The sequence below is a fragment of the Purpureocillium lilacinum genome (assembly GCF_023168085.1).
Source record: "Purpureocillium lilacinum CBS 284.36 DNA, scaffold_1, whole genome shotgun sequence".
NCBI lineage: Eukaryota > Fungi > Ascomycota > Sordariomycetes > Hypocreales > Ophiocordycipitaceae > Purpureocillium > Purpureocillium lilacinum.
In genome coordinates, this window is record NW_027072111.1 from 6826089 (window position 1) to 6842737 (window position 16649).

The following is a 16649-nucleotide window of genomic DNA, read 5'->3' on the forward strand; positions in this document are numbered from 1 at the left end:
AGTGCCACCCGCCGTCGTCTGCACCGCATCTCGCCACGGGCCGCGCACCGACGCGAGCTCTCCTCTCCGCTATTCACTCCCCATCATTATCATCAGCGAGGCCACGCTCCGCGCATGAGCATCCCCCCCCCCCCAATTGCGCGGTCACGATAATACTCTATAGTCGCATCCGACATGTGAGCGCGCGGGGCATTGGGGGCGCGGGGACTACGTACGGGGGGGCCACCGCTGGCGTTGCTGCCCGCCGTGACATGGCAGACGGACGAGCCGCCGTGCCATTCTTTCTCCACACATGCCGCCGTTGTGCCCGTGTTTCGTTGCACGGGCGTGCCTAAATTCTCGTAGATCTGAGGTTAAACAGGCCTACATACGTACTGCCTGCGTCGGTATCCATTCTGCGACTCGTGCACGTGAAGACGCAGAGAAGCGCGTCTGACGAATGCTGTGCCTTGGATAATGTCATGTTTGAAGCACAAGGCACGCGGGATTGCATGATCTCTGTGCTCATCCGAGTTGCACGGGTCGGCCGTAAGGGGCGTCGGCCACGGCCCCCGAACGAACGCCGTCCGCACGGCGAGGGCATTGGAGCATTGGGAGTTGGGATGTCGGGACGTCGTCTGCTTCAGGCGCGTGGCATCCCTGCCTCTCATCCCCCCCTCCCGCCGCCGCCCACCCGCCACAGTCGCCCTCGCCTCACCACGGCTCCCGTTCTGGGACGGACGCGCCACAGTCCTCCTTTCGACAGACTCCCGTCCGGCGCTCCCCGCAAAGCGCCCGCAGGTCCTGAACCGGTGCGGTTCAGCCCTTCGACAAGGCGACCGGCAGGGCCGATCAGTACTTGAACCTGACGCAGCATGTTTCGCGTCGTCCCGCTGGGGAGGCAGGCCGCTGCAACAGCCTCAGACAGCTCCCGTTGCACGTCGTCCGCTTGCAAGGAGGCACGCCTGACGTCGGTGCAGGGCATCCACAGGAGAGTGTACAGAGACGACATCATCGCATCGCTCTCGTACGCGCATCGCGTCATGACGGGGGGCCCTTGCGCTACCTCTACGTCTGCGAGGACGTTTCCCCAATATGGCACCTCTACTTCGTCGTGGCCTCGTGGACGCCCGTCCCGCCCGCCAAGTGGCCGGCAGCGAGTCTCTCTCTCCTGCGGGAGTGTTTCACTGGGGCAGCCGTGGCGTCTTGGGCTCGGAGAATAGTCCATCGGAGGAGGGGGGAACGAGCATTCGCTATCTGGGGGATCCTCAGCGTCCGTCATTGGACTGATTGATAACGTCGGGGACGTGCGCCAGGCGGCGGCGGCGACGACGAGGGACGAGGGGGCGGACTGGGCTGCCAATGGCTCGCTCGACTGCCGACGCCTGTGCTGCGTGTCGTCGACGCCCGCCAAGAACCGGTGTTTGGACGGATGGCGTGGACCTTTGGGACGTCGATGCTGGCAGAGCGCGGTGGCTGTTGGTGTGGTCTGGGGCCTTGCCCTGGGGCGTGGCGGGCTGCCTCTCACATCCATGAAAGTTTCGCATTTCTGCTGCAAGCCGGCCGTTGCGTGGTGGCGTGCGCCTGCTGGAGGTGCAGAGCCAAAAGGTCGAATCGAGACGACCCCATGGGCCGATCCACGCTGATGATTGGTCCGGCAGACGTTGGAAGCTTCAGCGCCAGTGTGATGGAGGCGCCAGCATCCATGATCTATGAGGTGGACAGGTGGGCCAGGGACCCGCTGCAGGCTGCTGAGGCTTCCGCTGAGCGCGACCAGCCTTGGGCTGCCCAGGTGTTTTCCAGGCGTCTCGGCCGCGCTGCCGGCGTGCGGCGTGCGTGGTGGCCCTGATTGTCGCCCGGAGAGGCGCTCCCGCCTGCATGGGGGCTGGGCGCTTGGTCGCTCCAGGTCCACCTCACCTCGCTGTACCAGCTGTCCGGGCAGCGCTTGTTGGCTCCACGCCGCAGGGCAGAGGGCAGAACAGCCCGGGCAGGCAATTGCAGCAGGCCCTTGCGTGCTCCGCCTCACCTGAGATTCTGCTTTTCGCCTCCCTCCCTGGCTCGACTGACGCAACACGGCCCCGGCTCTGCCGCGTTCCCCCCGACACCTCTCCCCTGCGCCGGCTTCCTGTTGTCTCTTCAGCCAAGAGCGAACGAAAAGAAGCAATCTGCTTCGCACCTACCTCGCCTTCCCTCGCCTCACACCGCCATGCCACCTCCGCGTCCAAGCCGTGTCTCGACGTCGTGACGACGCTGCCAGCAGCCCATCGCCAACCACCATCGCATCGCCTGATCCCGCCCGGGCCAGATCCGTCCTCTCCTGTTGCCTGCCTCCACTGCGGGCCGCCGCTCTGATAACGAACGACCCTGTTGTCCATTCACGCCCCGTTGTTCGCGACACCGGGCCGCCGTGTAACCACAAAACACCTCCTTCCCCCGTCTCGGCGTCCGCCTCGCTCTCGGTCGACTCGATAATTTCCTCGTTGCTCCGGTCGCACAAGGTCGCATCTCGCGCTGCCCGCCCCCCACGCCGCTCTCGCGAAAACGGCCGTCTCTTGGCGCTGCGCCGGCTGCCGCGCCTGCAACCCCAGAGTTCCACTCGAGCTGCGACTGACTGCGACCGACGACGCACTGAGCCTGTCCGTTCGCACGTCGTACCGCCTTTCACCTCGCGCCGTTGGCCGCCACTGCTCGACTTACTTTTTAAGGTTATTCGAGCCTTCGCCCTCGTCTGCGCTTGCGCGTTCGTCCGACCCGACCGGGCATAAAGGAGCGGTTCGCCCTGCTCTCGCAAGCACCGCTTCGGCAGCGGCTTCGACCTCGTCCCGCGCCTGCAGCCTGACCCGTCGTTCAGCGTCTATCCTCTCCGCGACTCGACCAGCGACGACATAGGGGCTCTGTTTGATGGCTTCTGCGGGATACTTCCCGGGCCCGACGTCGTTTCGCCTGGCGAAGCTCGCCCAAGATGCCTATGACTATCCCATGAGGGTCTTCCAGGCCGCGCCGCCGGAGACCCATCCTTCCCTGCCGCACCTCACCCTCCTCGTCTTCGAGGCTGTCCTAGAGGTTGTGTGCGTCAGTTTGCCGGGCTACATCATTGCCCGGCTCGGCCACTTTGACGCCGACAAGCAAAAGTTTCTGGCCAATCTCAATGTGATGCTGTTCACGCCATGCCTGAGTAGGTTGTCTTCTCGGTTGCGTCCCGGACCATGCTAACGTGTCGCAGTCTTCACCAAGTTGGCTTCGCAGCTCAACGCTGAAAAGCTGTCAGAGCTTGCCATTATCCCTGCCATTTTTGTTGTGCAGACGCTGGTGTCGTGGCTCGTGTCCTTTGTCGTCGCCAAGGTTTTTAGGTTCAACAAACGCGCGGCCAATTTCGTCACCGCCATGGGCGTCTTTGGAAACTCCAATTCGTTGCCGATTTCACTCGTTCTGTCGCTGTCGCAGACCATCAAGGGCCTGCACTGGGACCGGATCCCTGGCGACAACGACGACGAGGTTGCCGCGCGTGGCATCCTCTATCTCCTCATTTTCCAGCAGCTTGGCCAGCTCGTCCGCTGGAGTTGGGGCTACCACGTGCTGCTCGCCTCCAAGGACAAGTACCCGGAGTACCAGCAGCACGTCGCCGAGGAGGGCCAGTACCGCTATGAGGACCACGAGGAGCAGGAGGCCGAGCGCCTCATTGCCGGCCTGGACGGAGACACCGAGGATGACGAGGACGAGGGCAGCGTCGACTCGCACACGTATGTGCCGGCCGGCCGGACTCCCGTAGTCGGCACGTCCACGGCTTCCGTGGCCGATTCAAGCGACGACGAGTTTTCTCCCAAGAAGTCGCCTTCGAAAGTCGGCTCGACACCCGTCAATGGCAATCATCTGTCGCTCAATGGAAACGAGCCCCATTACATGGCCTTTCCTCGTGTCGGCAGCAGCAGCAGCATCACCCAGTTTGATTCCAACGGCGACGGCATCTTCGCCCGGGCAAAGGCATCCGTGGCGAGGGGGGTTCGCTCCGTTGGTGCTGGGATTGCCGGTTTTTTCTCGCGGCTCTACCAGAGCCTGCCTCGACCCGTTCAAGTGACACTGTCGTTCATCGCCACGGCGATTCGGAAAACGTGCAACTTCGTTTGGGAGTTCATGAACCCCCCGCTGTGGGCGATGCTGATGGCCGTTTTGGTGGCGTCGATCCCCAAGCTGCAAGAGCTTTTCTTCGAAGAGGGCTCCTTCATCAACAACAGCGTGACCAACGCGGTCAAGTCGAGTGGTGGCGTCGCGGTGCCCCTGATTCTGGTGGTGCTCGGAGCCAACCTGGCACGGAACACGATGGCGCACGACGACGCGCACGACCCGGAGGAGGATCAGATCGGCACCAAGCTGCTCATCGCGTCGCTGCTGAGCCGCATGGTGCTGCCGACTGTGATAATGGCCCCGATCCTTGCCGTAACGGCAAAATACCTTCCGATCAGCATCCTCGACGACCCCATCTTCATCGTCGTCTGCTTCCTGCTGACGGGCGCCCCGAGCGCGCTGCAGCTGGCCCAGATCTGCCAGATCAACAACGTGTATGAGAAGACGATGGGCCGGCTGCTATTCCAGAGCTACGTCATCTGGTAAGTCCATCTGTAGACGGTCGACTTGGAATGTGAGCTGACGTACCTAGGATTCTGCCCTCGACGCTGGTCCTCGTCATGATGGCCCTCGAAGTGGTCGCGTGGGCCACTTGAGCTGTCTTACAGCAACATGTCGCCTTCGCTAGTCAGCCAAGTGCTGGGATATGGGTGTAGCACATGCTTGGCGTTTGTGCAAGGGATCGCGCTGCGCCCTTGTTTGGACAACGGTTCGTTATCTGGGTTGCAAAAAGTCCTGGGACTCTGGGGCAGAGGCTGCCTCTCCATACCTAGGTTGGGGCGGAGGAAACGGGAAAACACGGCATACTGAAGCGGGCGTTGACGGATCTCATATTGTTTTGGCCACGGAAGGCCTAGTCTGTTTGCATACGGTAGCAGCTTTTCGGCGCAGAATCCAGGCACGTCTTGAGACGGGAATCAAGAACAGCTCAGAGGCAGTGATGGATGGATGGAGCGTCCAAGTGTGAATTAATTGCTCAAGTGCCTGGCGGGGTTGGGGATACTTGTACAAAGTACAGTACATTGTCCCAGGTGCGAATAAGCTGGCGGTGTCGGATCATCCCATGCCCTGCATTTGCATCACGAGGCCAGATGGGCTGCGTTGCCAGTGGACGGGCGGGTTGCGCGTGGGGCCCGTCCGTCCATCCAATGCCGCCGGATATAGAGGCCTGGGGGGGAACCTTTGTCACCCAACCACCCACTGCAATTGGCCCCCCAAGCCACCGGACAGCGCTGGAGGTGGAGGTTTCGTCCCGTCAAGCCCGCCGTGGCAGCCTGTCATCTTGTCACCTCACTGGGCACTGAAGTCAGTGCCTGCGGGGTACGTACCAACTTACTACCGCGGACGCTGCCCCTCTCCAGATGCCCCTCCGCCCCTCCATTGCCGACGACGACAAACCAAGCAGTGAGCGGCGGCCGGCCAGCCAGCTCACCCGTGACATCAACCTCGCTCAGCTTAGACTTCGTTCCTGCTGCTGCAGCGCTGCCAGATTCGTCCGAAGCTCGAGCACCCACGTTCCCCCATTGTCGAACTGTGCTGCTCTACATGAGGTCACTGTTCACGGTCAATTGGATTTGAAGCTCGTTGTCGCATCCTCCCTCCAGAGCAGCGCCCGCTGCGCCGTTGCCTCAACTCGACGTCAAACCTACCCGCACTTCCCGCGGTCGGCGCAAGAACAACCACCTCGGACAACAAGCAGCACTATCACCGCCCGAATCCTCCCTTCCGCCACCAACCAGCCAGCCAGCCGCCATGGACAAGATACCGCTCAACTACGAGGCGTCCGAGGGCGACACCCACAAGCAGCTGACGAGCGAGCTGCCCGTGGACGTGGTCCAGTGCCTCGAGAATGCCCGATTCGTGCGTCGTCCAAACCCCCCGCCCCGACCCGTTGCCGCGGCCATCCCGAGGCGTGAGACGGGAGCTCTATTCTCTCCGTGAAGCTATCGCCGTGGTGACTGACCGATTGCCTTCCCGTCTGTAGCTTCACCTCGCGACCGCGACCGACAACGTCCCGCACGTCTCCCTCATGAACTACACCTACCTCCCCACGTCGCCCTACTCGTCCCGCCCCGTCATTGTCATGACGACGAACCCCGCCTCGCGCAAGACGACTAACATTGTCGCCAACCCGAACGTCTCGCTCCTCGTCCACGACTGTGCGTTGCTTGCCTCCCCTCCCCTTACCCGATCTGATCCTCTCTGATCCGATGGGCGCGGCGAGAGGTAACAATCGTTCCACTTACCGAGAAACTGACGAAAACAACAGGGGTCTCGCACCGCCCGCCCACGCACGGCCGCCGACCGTCCGGCGGCTCCCCCGGGCCAGAGCACCGCTCCAGCCTCGCCTCGCTGTTGCTCAACCTCAACACGTCGGCCATGTCGAGCATTAGCGCCACGATAGGCGGCGCCGCGCGGCTGGCGCCCACGGGTTCCGAGGAGGAAAAGTACTTCACCGAGCAGCACCTCGAGAACAACACGTTTGAGGAGGGCGCGGGGGAGGCGCTCTTCCGGCAGCAGAGCGGCGGAGGGGCCGCCGAGGGGAGCCACTTTGTCGCCGGGGAGGAGGTGCGCGTCATCATCGTGGACATCAAGGACGTGAGGGTGAGTGACTGGAAGGGCACGGTGAGGGACTGGGCGTTTGTGTCGGAGGAGGGGCTGGTCAACGGGGCGTAGGGTGGCATGCATGCACGGCGTGATATAGGTTGGATTACTCATGGGTACACATTTCGGACTGCTCGTGAAAAGGATGTCTCGAGTTGGAGATGCAATCACATTGCAAAGCTAATGGCCGCCTTTGCGTTTCACTTAATTGATGAGCACTGGAGGGCTTGTTGCCTCAGCGTCTATCTAGGCCCAAATTCCGTGGCGGATTAACCTCATGATCCGCCTCCATAAAGCACTATCCACGTCTAACGACAGGGCAATGTCCGCTGCAGGGGCCCATCCGCCTCCGTCGTTCAGCTGAGAGGATGGACACTCGAAGTTTCAGACACCGCCCGGTCACCACCCGGGATCTGTGACAGCATATCCGATGGAGCGGATGGTAAACACTGGATAATAAAAGATGGTGACTGATGCCGCCGCAATCGAGGAGGTTCTGCCTTGCGATCGGGCTCGACGCCAAACAAGAGAGACAGGCCCGTATCATCCTCCTGACTTGGCGTGGCTCTGTCTCGCGCACCCGATCCTGCCAAGCTCCAGGCTGGGGACGAGGGCCTTGGTCCGAATGATACACACCCTGGACTGGGCAGTGGCTCAGGAAGTGCATTTGGGAAGACGGGCTCGGGGAGGCAAGAGTACTCGATTGGCTTTCGCGGCACGGCGTTCGGCATGGGAGGAGAGGGAGTTGTTGGGAGCGATGGCGGTGGGCTGGATGTGACTTCTCTGGTATTAGTTCGCTGCTGCTTGCTGCTGGGCGAGATCGAGGGCGCTGAGTATACCTGCGAAGCCATCGCCAATAATGTCCCCGAGGAGTGCCAAGTTGTCAAACACCTCTTTTTCTGCAGGACCAGCGATATGTCTGGTTGCCTCTATATGTTTGCGACTTTCACTAGGCAAAGGCCGCGAAGCCACGGCCCTTAGTGAGTCCAGCTCTGCCAGGACCTCCGCATGGTGTTGCCGGATCACAGGCTCCAACTTGTGAAACTCGGATGAGTTGCTCGTCAGCCACTCTATCCGCATATGAAGCGGTGTTCTGGTGCTATTGCCATGTTGCACGCCAGGCCGAAACCTTTCGACAATTCGGCAGGCATCGGTCACGCTGCGGCGCGCTCTAGCAATGGCCTCATCTACGCGGCGCAGAAGGCCGACATCGTGGCTCTCTAGAAGGCGCAGGTGCTCGTTACGTAGCGCTATGAGGCGCTGGAGGTCTCGGTAGCAGGTGTTGGCGAGGTCGACGCTCCGTTGGATCTCGTGCAGGACGAGGTTACCATCGACGGCGATGTTGAACAGGCGGAGGCTCGAGCGTACACCTGAGAGGCGCTTCATACTCGGAGGTGGGCATGACCCGAGGTAGAACCCTGGAGAAGAACTGCAGACGGCTGGGCGAGGGGGGGGCACGCGACTAGGTACTACTTCATTCGTATTTTTGGCCGGCTTCATGCGGAAGCAACATGGTAATCTGCCGATTGACAAATTACTATTGCATATGTACGGTACCCTGCCGCACAACATAGCACGACATGCCCGGGGAGAGGGGGAGAACTGTCCCTGGCAGAGACAGTAAGGGGTCACGCGGAGCGGCGAGTGCCGCAAGGCAAGTAGCATCGGGTAATACGTACGAAGGTAGTTCGTGCCTTGCAGGAAGCCTCATTTCGCGACCGGCGTGTGTAACAACCCTTTTGCACCCACCATCAGGCAGCCAGTCTGCATGTGGCCGTGTGGGTTGACCGGTGTGGTCCCGTCGCTCGACCGGCCCATGAGGCTCTGCTTCCACCGCCGGGTGCGGACGTGGTCTCTCTGCTCGTGCTTAATACTGTGCCGACAGTGGGTAGGGATGAGTGATGTCCATGTTGGTTGCTGCTCGTACACATGCATACAGAGACGGGGGTGCTGGGCCGCTGTTGCACTTGCGTACATGGGTATCGGACGAGCATGAGCCAACGCCCGACGACATGCATGTGTTTGGGGTTCTGGCCTTCCATGTTGTTCCTGACGATCGGCGAGAGAGATCAATATGTCCGGCCCGAGCCGCGTTGCTCCTTCGTGGGTTCGACCAGTTCGTACACATTGCTGTTTTCTTGGGCGAATGAAGTGTCGAGACACCAAGTGCCGATGTCGCTGTTTTCTCCGCGCCTCTACCTATGATACTAGATGCAGTGCTCAATACATAGCACCCGGTAACGGAATGGACCAGAACACTACCCGACTGCAATCTGTTACGTTATGGAGAGGATAATTGAACGCGATGCCACATCCGGATGGATGGCTGCATTGATGTAACTGCTAACAGCAGAAACTGGCCAGCGGACATTGTAGTATCCAGGCTACAACACCAGAGACGGGAGCTTCGGGGGAGCACTGTGCTAACTCTCGCCTTCAGCAAGTCACTCGGACCCCACCTGAGCCCCAGCAGCATCCCATTTAATGCCCACGGGCTCGTGGTTGCCAGAGAACTTTTGCCCGTCGAACCACAACTCAAATCTGAGGTCGGCTGGTGCCACGATCACGCGGATGTCGAACGCGCAAATGTAGAACTTGGAACCCTTCCTGAAGAAGGCGCCTTTCTTTCGCCTGAGGATGAGTTGGTGTTGCTGGACGCCGTTGAGGTTGCTTCTCACATGGCAGAGCTTCGTTACACCGGCTACGATGACTTCATTGTTAGTTGACATGATATGTTCCAAGTTGAGTGTAGCTGATAGGGGCCATGGCGGATGAAATGTGCGCACCTTGCTTCAGGCTGCTGGGCAGGGCCGATGCCTCGTTAAGGGAGATGACGATTTCTGCGTCCCAGCACCTCGTAGTATCCTTTTCTGAAAGGTGGAACTCGAAAGATTTGAAGAGTGGCCGGTTTGGGTCAATGTGATCACCCTGTCTGCAGTCAGCGTTTCAGGTACATGTAGCATGTATGTGCCCATGTATTCAGGCAGGCCCATATCCGCCGTCACACTGCTTGGTACCTTTCGTATGAGCCACTGAATCTGGTTGATTGCCCATCGCTTCTTAGAGTCGAAAGGATCTTCAACGACATCCTCGTTGAAGTGCTGCGCCGGCGAATAGGCCTCCTTGACTACAACTCCGTAACTCGCTCGAGCGACGCGTGTTGCGAGAACCGACAGATTGCCCGTCTCCATTCTTTGCTGGTGGTCGAGGAGGAGGCCCCTGACAACGACCAGCTGGGGGTCCTGGCAAGGCACCACTGCCGCGTGTGTCGCGTTCGGATGTGGAACGGCCATGAGCTGTCTCTGCATCCTCTCACGGATGTATGCCGAGCTTCCCAGACCACCGGACAGGATGATGAAGTTCTGCTGTAGTTTAGGCGTTTTAAGCTCTGCGAAGGGGCGCGTTCTGATCTCAACGTACAACTTGCTCGGATGAGCCGTTCTCTAACAGCCAATCCAGCTGCTCCGTGACCCTCTTCATAACGCCTTCGAACTGGGCGTCAAAAAGGCATTGTATCTCTTTCCTGGGACATTGAGCTGCATTTCAGGTGCAAATCAAGATTGAAAAACGTACATTGTGAATACCATCCGCCCATTCTCGATGCCGATGCCCGGGTGACTGAAGTCGTGCGAGACGCCCTCCACCTGTATTTTGAACTTGGGCTGCATATATACCTTTTCGCCAAACTTGTGCTTGACGATACGAAAGTGATGGCTTTGTGCCATGCGAGTGGCAAGATTGGTAGGAAGCTGGCTCTGCACGTCGGGCCACGCTGCGAGCCTCTGAGAGACGAGGCGGATAAACGCCCGGTCGATGAGGGTTGAGCCGATGCCGACGCCCTTGACGGCCGACACCTGCGACATTCGTGGACACTCCATGTCTGTCGACGTGACGCGCATCAAGGAAAGGTCCGTGGTGCCGCCACCGGCGTCAACCGTCAGGAACAAGCTGCCAGCGTTGAACTGGATGGCGCTCGTCTTCAACGTGGCAACCGCAGCGGCTTCGGCCTCCGTCAGGTCAACCTGTGCCGTGTGCTTCGGGCCTTCGATCCCAAAGCCGGCGTCCCGTATGATGGCCTTGAAAATGTTGATGATTTCCATGCGCGTCCATGTTGTGGGCACGCTGAACAGAAACGAGACGGCCATGTTTGCCCAACCACCACCAAAGTGCCGTCGGCCAATTTGCATCTCAATCGTCTCCTTGATGTGGCTGTACACTTCTCGCAGGTAGTCAGTCGCATACCTCTGGGCATCTGCCGTACTCTTTGGGGTATTGAGCAGGCCCTGTCGCTGGGCAGCGGCAATGGTGGCACCGTCAATGAAGATCTTGAAGAACTCGCGGCGCGTTTTGCCCGGCAAGGTCTCATCGTCGTCGGTGCACATGAAGCCCCATGATGAGAGCGTGTCGTCGGCGTTGTATACCAGCGTCGTTGGGACCTTGCGCTCGCCTCGATCACCGCTGCCGGGCCAGTCGTTGATAACCTGGATTGGTGTCCGAGGCGTCCTCCACGCCACGCCTTACCAGCAGGTTAGGAACTACATCATTGAGCCTGGAGAGGAAAGGGTGACCACCTGTGAAGGTTGTGCCCAGATCTATAGAGACGACGACATCTGGTTTCTCGGCCATCGTCGAATTCTGCGGCTTCATTACGTGTAGACCGGAGTTTCATGACCCTTTGACGACGGCATGGCACGGCTTGGCCTGTGGGTGGCGGGATTCCGACCTCGGGCTGAATTGAGGCTCAAAGACGGGATGCGCGCACGGTTGTCTATTTCCGTCGGCATGACCGAGTCTCAGGCTTCCCATCCAAGAGAGGCACTCTGCAGTTGTATGTGACACGATGACTGAGCCAGTGTAACACACCCAATGGCACTAATGCACGGATAACCAACCGTGGCAGGTCAACGGGGGTGTTGCCGTGTTTGTGGTACCCAAGCTACTGGCAGCGAGAATTTGCCCCGGAACATGGAAACAAATGGGCGTAAAGTCAGTTATCTCGCCGACCAACACATCAAAAGGTGGAACTCGGTTGGGAATCCCGGGATGGGAAGCGGATCGAGCGACGCTCTGCGGTAAGCAGACGATGTCGGTCACACAGCACGGGAGAAGAAGAGCTGAGACCTAAAACCTGCTCTCCGTCTCTGCTATTCACAGCTTTTAGCGAGGCCGCCTCTTCATGAAGACACTCTTGGTGGCAGCCTTTTCTGAAGCACCGACGCTTCGCTTACTCCAAGATGGCTGCCGCACAACCACCTTCATCCACACCGACCCTGTTCTCGACCAATTTCACAGTGAGCACTGCGATACCTCCGACAACTGGCCTGGTGAGCTTCACGTTGCCATACAGCACCTTGGTCACACAACCTTTGAGTACCATCATCACCGCGGCACTCACTGCTTGGCCTCCGCAAGGCTCAAGTATTGTGTTCGCGCAGCCCGTCACTATCAATGTAGGCTACCCGACTACTTCAATACCTGACAACACCCCAATATGGGGAGCCTCAACCGGCGCCGTCGCCAGTTCTAGCACCTATGTGCCCTCGACTCCAAGCGCCGTTCAATCCCAACCTGGAGTCATAGTGAGCAGCACGACTTCGGCTGCCATCCCCACAAGAGTACACACATCGACCTCGAGCTCGGCAGCAACTTCAGTGCCCGCGAGTGCGGGCGTTGGACATGGTTCGGCATCGCCATCAACACTCTCGGCGGGCGCGGTTGCAGGAATCGCCATTGGCTGCATACTTGCTGGCTTGGCCATTGGCCTGCTCGCTGCATGCTTGCTGTTGAAGCGCAAATACAGACGACGGGCGGCGGTTGATGGTGCGGTACCTCATGCCGAGTCGAAGCCCTACGCGGACAGCGGCGGCACGACATGGAGCGACATCCAGCTCGGCCAGTTTCTTCTCGACGCGACGTCCGACAAGGACATTGCGCGCGAAGTACAATCACTCGGGGGCCTCATCCGCCAGCATGTCGAGAACAACTACCACACGGACCCTGTCACCGTCGACATGGGTACACTGGAGCAGTCTCTTGTGCAACTCGGGTTCACTGGCGACAATGAACCGCCAAGGGGTCTTATCATGGCCTTGTGCATCGACCCAAAGACACGCTACGCCGGACTTCAGCATGTCATCCTCCGCGTCATCTTCGCCTGCATCAACGTCGACCCGCGTGGCCCGTGCTCGCTGCTCCCTCCACCAGCCGCTGCATTCCTTCAGTCGATCCCCACAATCGAGGCGCAACAGCAGAGTGGCGTCTCGGGCAAGTGGTCACTTATAGGCTCCAAAGCTAGTAACACGGACCAAGAGACGGAAGCTTTCCTCCTAGCTGTTTCGAAGTGGCGCGTTCTCTCTGCGTTCCTGTTGCATCCCAACCGCGGTATGCGTACCGCGCTGCCGGCCGATCGCGGGACGGCATTGTCGCAAGCTCGCGCCCTCGCGATCTACCTCGATAGCTTCTTGAACAACTTTGTCAGCTCAGACTCGGGAGTCTGGCAGGCGCAGGAGAGCCACCTCGAGGCGGTGATTATGGAGTGCACAAAGTTGGGGTATGCGCTGTTCTCTCACCCAAGTGAGTGGAGGATGGTCACGGAGGAAGCCCCATCAAAGAACAAGAGAGGGCCGACCGTGGTTGTTGAGGCTGGGTTGGAAAAGCTCAGCGATCGCTTTGGGGTGCTGTATTCTTCACCGAAACGAGTAGTGGATCCTGTTGTCGTCTCGTGTTAACCCGAGAACGCTGAGCAGCAGCTGGCGGCAACTTGATCTGTTTGGTTCATGTTCGGGAAGGGGTTGACACGTGAGTATTGTCGTCAAAGGCCAAGATACGTTTCAAATCAGCAAGCCCGTCGGTTTAAAACAATCTGTCGGCCCAATGCTGTTTTTGAGAGTTGTCTGAGCTATTGGTCTTGCTCCTGGTCACATGTAGCGAGTTCCTGGCGAGGCATAATGCTCTGAATGGAGGCATTCCAGTCGTATGGCTGCGCTTTGGTAGACGTCTTCAATGTTAGTTTTCCAACCATCCTGTCCAATATGTGCGTCAATGTCAGGGTGGTTCGTTGTGTCTTATTGTGTCTTGTAGATAAGACTGCGCGCAAAAGCGAGAAAGAAGACTCGTATATGTCTAGCCTAGCTGTACCTCTACTGTGCCGAGCCCCCGCCAACGTCAATACCAGCAAACCATGGGTCGGACAAAAGTTCTGCAGGGGAGGGTCTGTTCGATGGATCGTACTGCAGAATTCGCCGAATGAGCTTTTTGACAACGTTGGCCTCTTCCTCGTCAAGCTCTGGGGCCGCCCGGTCGAAGACCTCCTCCATTGACGGCTGCTCTAGCATCAGTGGCTCTTCGCCCTCTGCAACCCCACCCAGTTCGCAGTTAAACAGCTTTCTCTCGGGCGTGAAATACAGCGATGACGTCTTCCAGTGCTTGTATAGCTCGTCAGGAAGGGCGCCGAGCCGAGAGTTGAGTGACAGCAGATGGTCATCATCTTCGGACTCGGACCACGGAACACAAAAGAGGGGCTCGCCTGTAATGAGCTCAAAGACAAGACAGCCAAAACTCCAGATATCCAGTGTTTGGTTGACGGTGCCGCTGAGAATCAGCTCGGGAGCCCGGAGACCCATTGGGGTCACGGGCTTTGTCGGCGGGTCTGTAAAGAAATACGCTGTCGAGGTGCATGCATGTCAGTCGCCACACTCTCTTATAGCAGATAAGCAGATCCAGAGGGACTAACCACCACCCATGTCGGACAACTTGATCTTGAACCCTTCGCTGTACCGCGTAAAGGCCACCAACGGTTGCGCAACGCTGAGATACCTGGGCGCCCATTTGTCTTGCTTGCCATCGAGCCGCTGTACAGGCGGGGAAATCGATCCACTGCCCACATCTTCCTGCTGTCGAAGCACCTCTTCCGGTTTCGAGTCAATATCGTCAAGCGTGAAGAGCATGTTTCCCGGCTGGAAGTCCCCATGGGCGACGCCATTCTCATGAAGAAATGCGAGGGCTTGCAACGACTGCTTGAGAATACTCTTGGCCATCTGAGGTGGATACCGGACCTTCATTTCCCAACGGCGAGGGTTGAACTGGGGCAGCTCCTCAACCATCGAGTTGACACTCGGGCCCATAGGTTCGAATACGAGACACTTGTGGGTGCCGTTGGGGCCTTGAAGCTCGAAAGTACTCAGGAGCTGCGTCACATACTGTGAGCTCTCCGTCGGCGATGCGGCATCAAGATGTTCCAGTATTTGCAGCTCTCTTGCCGGTCCTGAGAGCTCTGACACCAGAATCTTTAGAGCAACATATCTGTTGTTTCTGAGGCAAATGAGCGTCCACAATGGATGGCCTTTCCGTCCAGCGATGGGAGAGGGACATACCGTGTGTCGCGGGCAAGCCATACCGTTGAGTAGGCACCGTCGCCAAGTTTGCGGATTATCTTATACTGGCCATGGTGGAAATCGTCGCCCAGGTGAACGGGGTGATATCCTCCTGGACGGTAGTCCTCTATCCACTCGCAAGGTGAGGTGATAGACTCAAATCGCCACTCGTCATCCGTTGGGGCCCTGGATGGCGGGGTCGGAGGAGGTGAAGTTCCCATTGCTGCACAGCGAGTGCGGACACGAACACTCGTGGTGGATGATGATGTGAGGGATAAACACAGGGTTGATGGAAGAGTGTGAAGTGCCGATAGAAGCTGGCTAGAATGCCTCATGGGCCGAGAAATTGCACGATAACAGAGCATTAACTGCCCCGCGATGTTCGCGGCAAACGCTGGTTGTTGAATGGTGAAGAAGCAAGTCAAGGAGTGGCAGGCATATGCTGCCAATTATAGAACCGCCCTCATGACTAAGACAGTGGCCCTTTCTCATTGGGCCGGAAGCGGCGCCCTAGCCGCCGCGGCCGCGGTTGGCGGGCCGCTGCCGAGCGCCTCCAGTCGCTGTCGAAACAGCGGCCGCGACATCGCAGACCTCCGGCGTCTACGCGGCGTCCTGAAACTCGGACGGGTTCAACCTGCAGCTAACATGCGTTGGCTATTCAGCTTCACCAAGCGGCTGGTGACCTCGGATTCGGTCAATATCACTCTCTCCTACTAGTCACCTGCTGACGGAAATAGCCCGCGTCGCAATGAATGGTGACACACGGACGTGGCTGGCGGAATTCCCAGCAGACAGGCAAGAATCCCAGCGCTTATTGTGCACCACAACGGGGAACCAGAGTCCTGGAGTAGATTCGGAACAGGGATAATGGTCTGCCAGGGCGAAACTAAAATCTTCAGCAGGATTTGTATAAGTAAAAGGTGAGGACGCTCTCCCTTAACACGTAAAACGTCAAGTCCACTGTCTACTCTTTCAAGCGCCTCTTGTCACGCCCGCCACACCCTTTGCAGCGCAAATATCATCTACTACACATCAAAATCCTTGTTTTAGTTGCCCCGTGGTCAGCCATGGATGCCAGCAATGTTACTTTTGACCCGTCCAACATGTACTCGAGCAGCTCCACGAAGAAAACCAGGATCATAAACTTGGTCATTAGCAAAGCACCTGCCACGTCAGCGACGGCTCGAGTGGTGTGAGTCCATCAAGTCTGTCACCTGAAGACGCCAGCTGGCGCGCTAACAGAAGCAACCAGGAATGGTTGGCACACTAGCCGAAGTGACAGGCGAAATCACTGCACCGTCGACTACTACAATGCTGCTGGTAGCAGGATCAGTCGTCAGCATCTTGTTTGATCTGTCGGGTAGGAGGAAATCTCACGATGTTTCTTGTCCCGGGAGAGTCAATGAAATCTTGTTGAAGACATGTCAATGTGTTGTGAGTGTAGTATGGCAGACTGTGATCGATCATCTGTTCTTCATATCGGCCATGCAGGGAGGAAGGGGCCACAAATGTCAAATCTGGGCCGACGCTGGCGCTGTTCGTCTATGAAAACCCTTACATCCTAATGGGGTT

The 16649-nt window shown here is 58.5% G+C and overlaps 5 protein-coding genes across 5 annotated transcripts; 3 read left to right on the top strand and 2 right to left on the bottom strand.

Moving 5' to 3' along the window:
* Nucleotides 1-2880: 2880 nt before the first annotated feature.
* On the top strand, nt 2881-4697 carry PLICBS_001684 (uncharacterized protein; the record flags this gene model as incomplete). Its single annotated transcript, XM_018317230.2, has 3 exons — nt 2881-3154; nt 3203-4583; nt 4634-4697. The coding sequence occupies 3 exons, from the start codon at nt 2881-2883 to the stop codon at nt 4695-4697; spliced, it is 1719 nt and encodes a 572-aa protein (XP_018182755.1).
* Nucleotides 4698-5853: 1156 nt separating this feature from the next.
* PLICBS_001685 (uncharacterized protein) lies at nt 5854-6777 on the top strand (the record flags this gene model as incomplete). Its single annotated transcript, XM_018317228.2, has 3 exons — nt 5854-5961; nt 6086-6260; nt 6371-6777. The coding sequence occupies 3 exons, from the start codon at nt 5854-5856 to the stop codon at nt 6775-6777; spliced, it is 690 nt and encodes a 229-aa protein (XP_018182753.1).
* A 2372-nt stretch (nt 6778-9149) lies between these two features.
* Nucleotides 9150-11331, bottom strand: PLICBS_001686 (uncharacterized protein; the record flags this gene model as incomplete). Its single annotated transcript, XM_065599888.1, has 6 exons — nt 9150-9406; nt 9492-9633; nt 9723-10070; nt 10126-10228; nt 10279-11221; nt 11277-11331. The coding sequence occupies 6 exons, from the start codon at nt 11329-11331 to the stop codon at nt 9150-9152; spliced, it is 1848 nt and encodes a 615-aa protein (XP_065455960.1).
* Nucleotides 11332-11939: 608 nt separating this feature from the next.
* Nucleotides 11940-13433, top strand: PLICBS_001687 (uncharacterized protein; the record flags this gene model as incomplete). The annotated part of the gene is made up of 1 exon (XM_018317225.2): nt 11940-13433. The coding sequence occupies one exon, from the start codon at nt 11940-11942 to the stop codon at nt 13431-13433; it is 1494 nt and encodes a 497-aa protein (XP_018182750.2).
* A 411-nt stretch (nt 13434-13844) lies between these two features.
* On the bottom strand, nt 13845-15298 carry PLICBS_001688 (uncharacterized protein; the record flags this gene model as incomplete). Its single annotated transcript, XM_018317224.2, has 3 exons — nt 13845-14368; nt 14438-15015; nt 15078-15298. The coding sequence occupies 3 exons, from the start codon at nt 15296-15298 to the stop codon at nt 13845-13847; spliced, it is 1323 nt and encodes a 440-aa protein (XP_018182749.2).
* Between the last annotated feature and the right edge of the window lie 1351 nt (nt 15299-16649).